At 47.6% G+C, this 13172-nt stretch overlaps 2 protein-coding genes across 3 annotated transcripts; one reads left to right on the top strand and one right to left on the bottom strand.

Annotated features, from left to right (window-relative positions):
• The first annotated feature begins 254 nt into the window (after positions 1–254).
• On the top strand, positions 255–6798 carry PHYHD1 (phytanoyl-CoA dioxygenase domain containing 1). 2 transcript variants are annotated; one of them, XM_010085567.1, is made up of 11 exons: positions 255–287; positions 1125–1283; positions 1796–1871; positions 1998–2045; positions 3653–3708; positions 3899–3961; positions 4058–4079; positions 4420–4548; positions 6194–6310; positions 6455–6581; positions 6753–6798. In XM_010085567.1, the coding sequence occupies exons 1-11, from the start codon at positions 255–257 to the stop codon at positions 6796–6798; spliced, it is 876 nt and encodes a 291-aa protein (XP_010083869.1). The 2 variants fall into 2 exon arrangements, with proteins under 2 accessions (XP_010083869.1, XP_010083870.1); XM_010085568.1 differs by lacking the exon at positions 3899–3961.
• Positions 6799–9662: 2864 nt separating this feature from the next.
• Positions 9663–11491, bottom strand: DOLK (dolichol kinase). The gene has a single exon (XM_010085566.1). It carries the CDS (start codon positions 11390–11392, stop codon positions 9821–9823), a length of 1572 nt encoding a protein of 523 aa, XP_010083868.1. The 5' UTR covers positions 11393–11491; the 3' UTR covers positions 9663–9820.
• Positions 11492–13172: the final 1681 nt, after the last annotated feature.

Below are 13172 nucleotides of genomic sequence, written 5' to 3'. Positions count from 1 at the left end.
ACATGAGCAGAATGTTTTTATGCACCGAGAACCAAAGCAAAACTCTGCAGCCCCGAATGTCCCCGCCAGGAACAAACAGCCAGTGACAGGGACAAAATTCCTCGAGCAGCAGCTCCGCTGGCTGTGCAGCAGTCCGGCTGCCCCGTGCCGGTTTTTATCACATGCTGGGAACGGGATCACGTGGAGAGGCGGGGAGTCAGCCCTGCAGAGCCTGGGTGGTGTTGGTGGTGGGATCCTGGCAGCTCGCGCCTCCGATGGCATTTGTAACCCAGCATCAGATCCAACAGGTAAGGAACCGCGCCCCGGGGACGGAGCCTGTCTGCAGTGCAGGCAGGGGACACTGCTTGTAGGATGTGGTCACTGCTGGTGAACCTGTGACCGGGTCTAGCAAAGATCTGCTTTACAACGCTTCACATTCTTATCAGCTTCTTGCATTGCGTTCAGTCTGAGGGTGCGAGCACCCTGCCGTGGCTACCAGCTCTTCCAGAGGGCAGCTTGTCCTGCTGAGCTCTTGGAGGAATTTCTCTTGTGCTTTTCCATCTCTGCTGCTCAGCTCTCATCCGGGAAGTCACAAATCTGCCTGTCTAAGGATAATCCCCAGGGTATTCTATATAAAGAAACGGTCGTGCCAGCAGAGTTCACTTCATTTTGTAAGGGATTGTGTAGTCAACCATGAGGAATCACCCAGGGGTTTTCCCTTAGAGGAAGCAATGCTCCCCAGCTTGTAAAGAAATCTCGTTCTTATTTGGAAACCAGGTATGACTGCTCTGGGCATGTTAGCAGACTTTGTAATTTAATAGTTGCTGGTTGCACATCTCAGATAAGATATCCTTAAGCCACACAGGCTCTAGGGCTGATATCTTCTCTGCTTTGTGGACTGAGGGATTGAGATATGTTGTTCTTAACCCTATGGTATCTGAGCCTGTTAACAAACACTTTTTTTTTTTTTTTTTTTTTTTTTTTTTTAAAACTGAAACTGAAAATTCAGAGCAGGTTGCCCAGCTGCAGAGCTGAAGCTGGGATGCTTTTCACACCGAGCTGAGGCACAGCAAAGGGCCAGAGCTGTTTCCTTGGGCTCTGTGCTGCCTCCCCCGAGGACGCCGCAGTCACCCTGTCTCTTCCAGTTCCACAGGGATGGCTTCCTTGTCCTGGAGCATTTTTTCACTGCAGAGGAGTGTGACAGCATGAGGAATCAGATTCAGAGGATCATAGCGGAGATGGAAGTGCCGCCGCACTGCCGCACCGAGTTCTCCACCAAGGAGGAGGAGCAGCTCCAGGCGCAGGTACCGGGGGGGACGGGGCTGTGCCCAGCCGAGAGCTGCTCAGGATTCACTCTGGGGGAACATCACCCTTTCTTGTAACTGGACCTAACGCTGTGAGAGGCGTTTGCTCTCCAGCTCTCTGCAGGTGTTTGGTGGAGCCCTCGTGGAGGGTGCAGGGGAGCGTGCGGTGGCTCTGCTCTGCTCTCAGCCCCCAGCTGCTGCCCCTGCAGCCACAGGCAGCTCTCGCACATCACTCGGTACCTGCTCTGCAGACAGAAAATAGCTAATTTTCCAGGCAGCCAGCAAAAGAAAAGCAAGGGTCGCCTCTCTGTGAGAGGTCCTTGTGAGGTCCTCACCCATGCCAGGAGATGTAGCACTGGGGGAACCTTTGTTCGAGCGATTTCTATTGACTGTGTTTTGTTTGTGCCGCGGCTCGGTGGGAGGAAGATGCAGGTGAGTGTTAACGCTGTGATTAAAGGTTCATTTATATTTTTACAAGGATACTATCTTTACTGGGCTCTTATCCCTGGCAGGGTAGCTCGGATTATTTCCTAACCAGCGGAGACAAGATTAGATTCTTCTTTGAGAAAGGCGTTTTGGATGAGAGAGGTAAGCCCTGGGTTAGCCCCAGGGAGGGGGCAGGAGGCAGCTCAGCGAGGGGTCAGGGGCCGGTTTCTAGCTCTAGGGACAATTCCTGCTTTGCAAACAATGTGAAATTCCGGTTTTGTTTTGCAGGTAACTTTCTAATTGCAAAGGAGAAATCTATCAGCAAGATTGGCCACGGTAGGTTTGAAGGATGGGGCTTTGAGAGGGATGAGCTTTCAGACAGGAGGATTTCTCCAGACCTGCTCACTGTAAATAACCTCAGCCACCTGAGCTGGAACCTTTCTGAGCAGAGAAATGACTTTTCCTTCTTCTGCTGCTTCTCTGTGCCCCCGGGGAGCACTGAAGCAGATATCACCCACCTCCCCCCCGCTTGCAGTGTGGCCCCGCAGCTCCTGTCCCTGCTGCTGTCCTGCTCCGGGTTTCTGCATTCAGCTCTTCACATTGGTTTCTGCACGTCAGTCTGCTTTTCTCCACATTGCTCTGTCTCTGCAGTTCTCTCCGTGCTGCCCCTCACTCTCTGCTGTCAAAGGATTTAAAAATCTTCTGTTACAATACTTAAAAAAAAAAAAACAAAACAAAAAAAACCCTTCCTGGAGGTTTTTCAGCTGTGCATAGCTCCGAGCCACTGACATGTGAAAGTTTGGACTTCAGCCCTTGTCTCTTTTATGTAAGAGATTGCTCTGACAGATTTACCACCTGAGACCGGTCCCATTCGGTACGGATCCAGCTGTGTCCCCTGTGTCCCCTGCAGTGGTGGGTTCCCAACGCTGAAGCTGTCCTCCCTCCCTTGGTGTCACCAGCACCTCTTCTTTACCCTTCCTGGTTTCAATCTGACCTATTTCCTCTCTCCCAGCTAAAAAGAATTGTGCTTTGACCCTTTTTGTTTCCAAACAATACATGGAAGAGGAGAGCAGGTTTCCCTGCGGCTCCGGACACATGAACTGTGTCCAGATTGAACTTCACTGAACTTGGAAATTCAGTACTCGGAGTTCTCGGTTCTTTGGTTTTCTCAGAAAAACCCTCTCCCCTCCCAGTCGCCTGCTGTTCTACTTCAGCTTTTCCCCAGGGGAAGGGAAAACAACTCTTGATGTCTGCTGACTCAGCAATTTAACCATTCCAAGGGCTTTTCTAGACTTAGTTTTTGTTATTGTTCCTTTTGGTCGAGTCTTGCCTCATCCCTTGCTGGGGAGCGGCCCCCGCTGGACCCGGCCGTGCGTCCTCCTGGCGAATTGGATCACGACGAGATGGAGGCACGATTCCAAGTCTCTGATTTATGGTTTTGTCGGAGCTGGGCTGCAGCAAGTGCCTGTGCACAAACAGCTCTGACCTGCCAGCTGTGGTCCTCTGCGCAGGGCACCGACCATCAGCTCCAGCTCGTTTTTTGCAGAAATAGCTTTTTTGGTAGGTCTCAAGAACTGTTTTCTCTAAAGGGTGAGTTCACCTCTGTGCCTCAAGGTGGTTGTCATATTGGCATTTGCATAATATAAAACTTAATCACATAAGACTCAATTTTTTTTCATTTTGCTAGACGCTATTTTTTATATAGCCGTGGTTTGTGGCCAGTGAGTGATTATAGTTTTGTTTTCTGAAGACGATTGTACAAATCTACGAGTGTCGAATCACCTTAGGTGTGATAAGCCGCATAGATCCCCCCTTGGGAGGGATGAAGGTTTCTGGTTGCAGTTTATCTGGCTTGGCTGTCACCTCTGCAGCTCATCATTGGGAGCTGCCAAATTCCCGTCCGTTCATTAACTCCTCAGTCTCTGCCTTTTCTCTCCCCTCAGCTTTACACGCTCACGATCCTGTCTTCAAGCAAATCACCCACTCTGCCAAGGTGCAGGTGAGCTCGTACTGTTTCCTAGAATGGTCTGGGGGGGAAAAAAGAGATTATGAAGAAGTGAATCTTAATTTTCTAGATTCTGAGGATAGTAATTTTGTCTGTAAAAAGAAATATAAATATCTTCAAATAGTGATGCTTTATAGTGTGCAGAAAACAGCACACGTGAATCTTGGAAATTCCTTTCTTGCAGGAATTGGGAAGGAAACTCGGCCTCGAGAGACCCGTTATTGTGCAAAGCATGTACATCTTCAAGGTACAGTAATTCAAGCAGTCTTGTCACCCCAGAAATAGGACCCTGTTGGGTGGGAAGCTGTGAAACTCTTCACACATCACCTTTCTTTCCTTGCAGCAACCTGGCATTGGCGGTGAAGGTGAGATGCGTATTATCTCTGTATCACGCTGCAGATAATACTCCTTCAGGAAAGGAGAAAAAGGCTCAAAATCAGACCTAAGCCTGGGAGTTTGGTGCTCCAAACCTTCTTAAAATGATTGAAAAGCATCCCAGAAATGTTTCTACATCATATGCAACTTGAACAAAGAGCTATTTTTAGATTTGCCCCAGGCTGAAGGGGATATCTTCGTGTTTGATTTAAAGTGTGGGATGGGTGGGCAGCGTGGGTCAGGTGGAGCAGTCAGGGGGGACCAGCTGCCGTCCTACGGTGCTGAATTCCTTGGGCATTAAAAGACCCCGATGACGGTGTCTCGTTGCAGTGACCCCGCACCAGGATGCCACCTTCCTGCACACGGAGCCGCTGGGCAGGCTCCTGGGGTTCTGGATTGCCCTGGAGGACGCCAGGCGGGAGAACGGCTGCCTGTGGTTCATCCCCGGCTCTCACACCAGTAAGAGTCACGGTGGCACGGCGCGGGCTGCGGAACGTGCTCCCTCCTCGCGGTTAAGGGTGGGAGGGGGCACGGATCACGTCATGTTCTCCGCATCAGTGCCTGCGGCAGCACACTACTGTTCTTGTGTGTTGAAAGGACAACTTCGTTTACTACAAGAATCTCCCCCTGTGCTGTTGTCAAAGCTACAACCACATTTCTCAGCAGGTTATTAACTGCTTCCCTTTGCTCTTGGGCACCAGTCCATCACACGAGTCTCATACAACAACATCTTTTAATGAAAAATAGGTAGTGTAGCATACATGACTGACACGGTGTTTGGTTTTAAGTTGATATCTAGCCTAGAAACAAAGTACCAGGGTACCAGCGCAAGGAAATTTTTATTTACTCCAGGATCCGTTAAGGTGATGCCCATTAAAACTGCTCCTGGATCTTTCCTGTTCGCTTCAGTGTCATTTCAGAAGCTTCCCCTGCAAGATTCAGGCTCTGCCTTGGAGGACACTGAGATTTGAGACTTCGATGTAAAGAAGGTCTTAAGCCTCTGGGTCCTTTCTTCCTGCAGTGGAACAGGTCATTGCTGTAGGGTGGTGCTCCTTCAACACATTCACCAAGCCTCATCTAGCCTGCAAAGAGAAATAATCCTCATTTTGCCTTCTGGAGTGGGAATACACTGAGAAATAATTATTTTTTTTCTTTTTTCTTTTTTTCTTTCTTTTTTCTTTTTTTTCTTTCTTTTTTTTCTCTTTCTCTTTTTCTCTTTCTCTTTTTCTCTTTCTCTTTCTCTCTTTCTCTTTCTCTCTTTCAATCCACTCACAAAACTGTTTGCTTTCCAGTTTGCATCCCCCTCACAAAGTTCCCCTTTTTTTGCCCTGTCTGATAAAATGTTTAGTACAGCCAGCCCTGTTTAAGGGGAATAAAAATTCTCTTCCACACACACACACAGAGCTGTCAAACATGGGTCTGAATTTCAGTAAACAAGGAAAACCTCCAAGTCTACGCAAGGATCACTTGGCCACCATCCAAACCATCAGAGAACAGTGTCCCGGGGGAACCCAGAGCCCCAGCCAGCCCAGCGCAGGCTCGCGCGATGCCTGCTGTCTGCTCCGTGTGTGTAACCACTGCTGGGTGACCAGCAGCTTTCTGGTTTTCAGCAGCTCTGGGACACCCTGATCAGCTTTCAGCTGTTGCTCGCCTGGAGCATTCGCTCGATGAGCGCAGTCATAGCGCTCTGAGGATTTTAAGGTGCTCATCCCTCAGAAATTCTGGGGTTGGCTGCGCTCTGGTTGCAATCAATTGATGCTCTTAGAGGAAGGAGAAATGGACCAAAGGTGTGCACACGTGTGTGACTGTCGGTGATCCTCAAGGGCTGTGTTGCAATCTATAGAAAGAAGCAGAAGGCAAACAAAAGGCGGTTCTTTATTTATTATCATTTATTTATTTATTAATTATCATTATTATTTCTGCCACAGCTGGAAGATCTTAAATCTTTGCTTAATGAAAATAACCCACCCAAATTACTAAGGAAAAAAAATGAATAAAGTTCCTATCATTGCCAAGAGAAGTCACAGATGTAGTTCCTCTGCTGTGCAGAACGTTGATAGTTGTTCAGATTTTAGGTGTGTTGGCTTATTCTGTGGATTTGCAGGTGGAGTCACCCGGAGGATGGTCCGTGCAGCTGCAGGTGCCTCAACATGTGTGGAGTTTGTAGGGTCAGAGCCAGCCTACGACGACAGCCGGTTCCTCCCTGTGCCTATAAGTAAAGGTAAAACCAGCCCCACACAGCTCAGCGTTACAGCTCGAGAAAAACGAGAGCTGGAATCGTGTTTTAACTCTTGCGACTTCCCTTGTATTTTAAAGCCAGCACGCACAATTTGAAAAGAGCAGTGCAGATGTTTCCTTCACACAGGTGGGCTCATCCTCATCCACGGTGAAGTTGTCCACAAGAGTGACCTGAACAGCTCGGAGTCCTCTCGCCACGCGTTCACCTTCCACGTGATGGAAGCCAAGGACACCAGCTGGAGCAAAGAGAACTGGTAAGGTCGCCCGCAAGCACCCGAGGGACTGGAGCCTGTGCAGTGCCAGAGCCAGGATCAATGTTTGTTGGTAGCAGGTCTGGTGGTTGGACCTCAGCTGGCATTGATTTCCTACCCGTAGAACTGGAGCAGCCTTTGAAGTTCTGTTTCTGCCTCTCCCTTACTCCCTAGGCTCCAGCCAACTCCCGAGCTGCCTTTTCCATCGCTCTACACGTGAAGTTGGTGATTGGCTGCTGGAGTCAATAGCTGATCCATCTTCCTTTCTGATCCTTGCTTCACGTTCCCTTTAAATACGACTTTCACTAGATCAGCTCTCGAGATTAACTTCTCTTCTCAGACGAGGACCCTTGACACAGCCGAACACCTCGGTGTTAAACCTTCTGCTCCAGCACAAGCCCGCTGGCGTGAGAATATTCGCCCAGTCCTTTGGGTAAGGAGACTTCTTCGGTCTTGAGAGTAGACCATTAAAGACCATTGCACCTTGACTGGGACCAGTTAAATATTTCTTCTTGCAGATAGTATTCTGTTTAAGTCAAGAGCTTGTCTGGTGCGGTTCTTGGCTGTGTCGATCCCAGCAACGAGGTGAACGTGTGATGTGGAGGGGGCTGACTTTTGCCCTTGGGTCTCTGTCCTATTGTTTGAATAATAGCGATGAAAAATAATCCTGTCGCAGGCAAAACGAAGCAGGATGTCTACTTTTATAATCAATCTTCTAAGTATTTCTAGCAAAGTGTAGCTGAGTGTTTGATCTCTGGTGCGATGAGTAAAAATATTACAGTTCGTGAAGACTGATGTTGAAATTACAAAAACAACCCCCCCCAATCAAACTCCTAACATTTAAATAAAAGGTCAGAATTTCTCTGGTTTGCCTCCCTCATCTTTTCTTTGAGGGAGACACAGTGTGACCTTCTCTCAGGAGATGGGGCCAGTGCAGAGGTGTCTGGTGACCAGTTTGCACTCCCGATGTGCACGAGAACAATGACTATCCCCAAAACCTAACAGAAGCAACCCACCCCGCTTATAGCGAGGGGAAACCTAAGGAGGGTTAAGAAACGTGAGTTACAGCCGAGGCAAGCTCGAGCCTGCCTCTTGAGCAGAGCAGAAGCCAGGTAGGTGTGATTTCACTGGCACCAGTGCAGTGGCAACCCTGGGATCTGAGCCCAGCGTCATCCACGCACTGATTGCATCGTCGTCCCGGCGGTGAGCCCTGGGGCTCTTACCAGCTCATCCCTTCCAAAAGCATATCGTCTGCCTCTGGCTTGTGTTCAACGTGAAATAGTCAAATTTGTTTTCTGTATGGGAAGAAGTTTCTTGTCCCTTTGGACTCTGCTGGGCAGCACAGAACAGGGTCAGGGCAGCAAAGAATTCCTGACGGTGAGGCGGCTGCAGCGGGGATTCGGTGGCAACAGCAGTAACCTCGAGTTCAAGGTTTCTGCAGGTTCAGCTGCTGCCCTCCTTTACCTTTCCTACAGTTTGAAAGCTCTGAGCGGGGTGGAGGAAAAATAATCCTGGTATTATTTCATGATGCTGATGGTGAAGGCTGTGGCTCGTGATGGAAGCAGCCAAAGCTTTTTCCATATCTTTCCATCAGCAGAGTTACTAGAACAGCACCTTTCTGCTGAGGAGCGATAGCTTCTCCTCTGATTATATGCGCCACGACCTGCAATGTACAAACCTATCATAAATGCAATAAGCTGGATTGGATTTGCAGGATTCCCTGTTAAACGTGAAGGAAAGTCAGCCTAGCACAACTGAGTTTGGTTTCCTACAGTGAGCATCTGACAGTTTATTGCGATATTTTGACATCTTCAGGCAAAGCAGCGTCAAACCTCGGGAGCCCTGCCCAGGGAGCGGGGTGTACATTGGGTGATGCTGCCTCGGAGCTTTTCGAGTCCTGGCTCGCCGCAGGGACAAACGCAGTGTTGGATTCCGGGGCCAATTTTGCTGCCGCAGCTGCTGGCCCACAGCACCGGTTTCACTCCACCCCTCGTCTCGGGGCCAGGACAGCACTGGGTCAGGTATCTTGGACTCGAACAAAACTGTTCCCAAAAGTGAACAGAACTGTCAGAAACTGACTTCATCCTGCAAACGAGTCCTGGAATGCAAATCTTCTGCTTGGGCACTTCTTGGGAAGGGAAGAGGCAGGGAGGACACGGGTTAATGTGCGTTGTTCCAATGGACACTGGGCAAACTGGCGAGACGAGACTGTCAATACAGAAGTGTTTAATACATAAAATTTAGGTGAGTTGTTTTGGCCACAAAACAGTTGTTATAATTCTAATTAAATTGACAGAATTAAATTACTTTATTCAATTTGTTGATAGAAGCATTTTTCTAAGTGATGTGATGAAACATCTAGCTGAAAAAAATGTGAAAAGTAGAAAACTGCAATAGTATTACAGAAGTTTATTCACAAATTTTCTGCTTTCATGATTAACGTGCAGCTAGTTTTATCTAGTTTGCTTAGTTTTTTCCCTCATATTGAATATTATTCCAAATTAATTTAGAGATTAAAATCTGGAAGAAGATAAAACATTTTTCTTGTTGCATAAGCCACCAGAGCTAAAACTGCAACTCTTGTTAGTACTGTTTGGGCTGAACAGTCTCTTAAACCTTCCCTGCCTGCCCCGGAGAAAAGCAGATATTGTAACTCCTGAATGTGAAGCAGTGTTCGTGCATCCCGGTGCATCAGTATGGCTCTTGCTGATGGTGACTGGATACGTCTGGAAAGTTGTAATCGCTCTGTGTGGCCATCAAACATGCTTGAAACGGTGCTCACAGAGAAACAAGGAGTTCACACGTTCAGCAATACAAGGCGGCAGGACTCAGGACAGCAGAACACGCTTTGGCTCTGATACAAGGCAGAGGTGGCAACAGCTGAGAGGTCTGCTGATTTTTATTTTTTTTTTCCTCCTCTAATTGACTTACCTCTTCTTCCTCTAAATCCGTTGCCTCTGGGCACCCAGAAGAAACGTAAATTGGATTATTAAACACAAGTGCTATTTTTATCAGTCATTGTTCCTGTGAGAACATAAAGCAGTGCATGCTGTTTTAAAAAGGAAAAAACAAGACCAAAACAAAACCTTTATTTTAAACAGGTCTTTTTCATTTCTGTTTTTAACAATTTTATCTGCTGTACCAAAAGCAGTGTTTAGACCAGCTCTGAGCTCACATTACAGTACATACTCTATCACCACTGCTCTCTAGGAAAGGAGAACCCTCTGCTCCTGGAAGGGCGTCTATGTCATGAACATTATCTGGAGGTAGAGAGGCAACAGCAGATTATCGATTTGGGTAGTGTAAGCTTCCAGAAGAGAAACTAAACTCACGGACGCCAGAATCCAGGCATAGCTGGAATTCAGATTCACGCTGCTGTCAAAGATCAGAATAAGAGCTACAGCGATGATCTGGGCAAAAATAGCTGTCATGGTCCCTTCAAAGGTCTTCTTTGTTCCCGGCCATTTGATTTCTCCCATTGTACTGCCAAAAATGGAGGCAATGGTGTCTCCCACCCCGACCGCCAGTACCCCGGAGTAGGGGACCAGTGCTCCTGCCCCAGACAAGGTCCCTTTAGGAGCACAAGATCTGGGGAACAACCACACCGGGAGGGACATGCCAAGAAGCAGATAAATATGAGTCAAGATTAAAGGTCCACTGTCTCTTTCATCCAGGAAGAGAGACAGCAAATGCCTCAGGGTCTGGCCCAAGGGTTTGATCCTGAAGTACCGAATATACTCTAGGAAGATAAACACTGCCAGACACAGTACTGCAGCAACGTAGAGCAGCTGACGGTCATAGATTAGTCCAGGGACATATGTAGCTACAACAATGAAATGGAAATATTTCCTGGTTACAGTGGAGGCTTGGTGTTTTTTAGATTCGGATGATCTCTTAGCATTCTGGTAGAAAACTACTCCACATGCTGAAGCAGCCAGGAAGGTCCAGTAAGCAAGAAGGTAAACCCTTGTCTGTGTCTGAAACAGAAACTGGAGCAGCCAGAACAAAGGGTTCCTCTGGATCAGCCGGTACAGCCAAGGCATGATGACCCCTAAGCCTAGCACTGCTGTCATCATGTGGAAAAACATGGAGGAGATCCACGTACCCGAATCCATGAAAATGAAGAGAACAGTGAAAAAAAGCCCAAGGAGAACAACTCCAACAACTGCTACCAGAAGGAGAAAGTCTATGGGATCACCTCTGCCCTCAACTACATTCAGTGAGCGTTTAATGAGCTGATTGAGAACAAAACTTAAGCCTCCGAGAACGAGCAACGCTTCTCCAGGAGTAAAACATCGGGGCAGCAAGTACAGCAAGATCATACTGAGGTAGACAAAAATTAGCAGCACTTCCAGAACCTCTATCACTTCTGAAACAGTCAAAGAGTGCTTCATGGTATAGATAATGATACTGCCAGCAACACCCGTGAGTATGCAGGTGTTGGTTGGCACAGGTTTTGTGATGCCAACAGCTATTACAGACAGAAAGAGAGCAACCAGCATGCCCGTGGAAGCTACAACGATGCCAAAACGTTCAAAGTACACAATGCCAGCAGCCTTGCACCTCTCCTTCATCGCTATCCCCAACAGGGGGATGACCATGCTAGCTGGCAGGAGGCCACTGTTGGCTGCCGTACGGAACTGGAACACGGCCCCACCCAGCTGCAGCAGCCGGTCCCATTTGAACTGGACATAAAAAGCCTGGACGGCAAGAGCGACAGCGCACCAGGAGTACCGGTCCCACACCACTGCGTGCACCGAGAGAACGATGACGAACACGATCAGGGATTCCACCAGCACCGGCTTGTTTAACATGATTCCAGTCCAATGATGCTCAATCTTTCAAAATCTTTCTCAGGAGTCCTGATGTGCTCAGTAGTTGTCCATTAGGAAGAATTCCCTTTCATGCTACAGCAATTCCTATTGGGGAAAAAAAAAAGCAAACAATTAAAGCAACTACTGGAAAAGCTAAAACTTCTGCACAGCTCTTTTGTTCTTAAGCTCAGTTTAAACTGATAAATATGTGCCAATTGTTAAGGTCAACACACATGTGAATAAAAAAAAAAAACATAAGAGGTAATGGATCAGCCAAAACTGTCAGAACTGTCAAGATAAGCTAAGTTGGAAGTCTGAGCATAGAAAATCAAATGAACAGAAATCATTTTGCCCGCAGCCATGACAGCATGTTCAGCACATCCTTACTATTAAGCAGCTTAATTTGTTTTGCTTCTATAGCACCTCTGGTTCATATTTGCTACAAAGATATTTGTTCTAAAATACGCTTCTAGTCCATCTTGACGTGTTGTCGATATTCTGTCTAACTCAGATACTCAGCAATGCACACAATGACTCTCTTAAGCTTAAATCATATCTTGTCTTCTTTAAAGTACTGTGGGCATTCCTAACATTGTGAGATTCTCACCAGCATTTATTGCTTTCTGGCAACCTTGATTTCTCCTTATCCACAATCTGACATTATGTCTGAGCTGTACCTAAGCCAGTGCCATTATGCTGACATCTCTTTTGGGTTCTCTGGAGGTGTCCCTTTCCCTATTTCTGTTGGCAATAGGATGCCTGGTCCAGCTGTGTGTATCCCTGCTGGATAAGGTATCTCCAGCAGAAATTTCGGATTTCTTCATCCTTTCTAGCTCACCTTATGCTGATTAGCAGTAAACTGACTAAATTCTGCTCCCACAGTCTCATTACTAATACCTACACTAGCTCCCTCATGGAAGGCTAGAAGTTCACTCACAGTTCTGGTTTGGGTTTTCATCCCATGCTGAGTGGTGTCACCAGGTTATAAAGCTGATGGAGATCTTAGTGGTAACGTTACTGGGCAACTATTAAAGTTTGTACTGTCAAACTCCCTTACACCGTGGGGCTGGAGGGTTTTATTATTTATGACTTTATACTGGGAACACTCAACGATTAACAGATTGCTTTTTGGCATCCTTATTTGTCTAGCCTGAAATACTCGATTGCCAAACAACTTGATTGCATTCACTGTTGCTATACACCTAGATCAGGCCAAGTGTGATCTTTTTGTCATCACAATTCAGTTTTTAAACAGAACAGGAGAAGAATTAATCATTCACTCAACGAAACAGTATTAGCATGGCCAGTATCTCCCTAGGACTAATCATGGATGTGGGGTCCCACTCCTCATTTCTGAGCACAGGGGAGGATTAAGGCTTGTTTGAGAAGAGGCAGGGCAAATGCCACACGCTAGCCAAGGACTGAGAAAGACCTCTCACTCCGTCTGGCAACTGTAAGGGTGCAGCCCAGCTCTTGCACAGCCTCCCCCAGTGGGCAGCCTGCCAGCAGGGCCATGAGACAAGGAGTTATTTCGCTGTATGAAGTGCAGATCTCTTGCTGTAACGCAGCAGGTTTCAAAAGCCGCAATTCACTGCAGAATTATTTCATTTCCTTGTGCCTGCCGCATTTCCCTCCTCCACAGCTTCTTCTAGGTAACCTGAAGCTCCTCAGCACTCCCACTCTCTCACACCCATCGTCCCGTTTTCTCCCCGTTTCGCGACCGGCATCCCGGCTGCTCTGGGCGGGGGAGCGACCCCCTGAAGCGCTCCAAGCGCCGGAC

Source organism: Pterocles gutturalis, unplaced genomic scaffold (genome assembly GCF_000699245.1).
Source record: "Pterocles gutturalis isolate BGI_N339 unplaced genomic scaffold, ASM69924v1 scaffold12610, whole genome shotgun sequence".
In the NCBI taxonomy this organism is placed as follows: Eukaryota; Metazoa; Chordata; class Aves; order Pterocliformes; family Pteroclidae; genus Pterocles; species Pterocles gutturalis.
The sequence above is the reverse complement of the archived record's forward strand: the minus strand, read 5'-3'. Positions and strand labels throughout refer to the sequence as shown.

Coding starts and splice junctions, on each gene's coding strand:
- PHYHD1 (XM_010085567.1), top strand. CDS start 255: ATGGCATTTGTAACCCAGCATCAGATCCAACAG. Junction 1,872..1,997: donor AGGCGTTTTGGATGAGAGAG/GTAAGCCCTGGG, acceptor TTTGTTTTGCAG/GTAACTTTCTAATTGCAAAG. Junction 4,080..4,419: donor ACCTGGCATTGGCGGTGAAG/GTGAGATGCGTA, acceptor GTCTCGTTGCAG/TGACCCCGCACCAGGATGCC.
- DOLK (XM_010085566.1), bottom strand. CDS start 11,392: ATGTTAAACAAGCCGGTGCTGGTGGAATCCCTGATCGTGTTCGTCATC.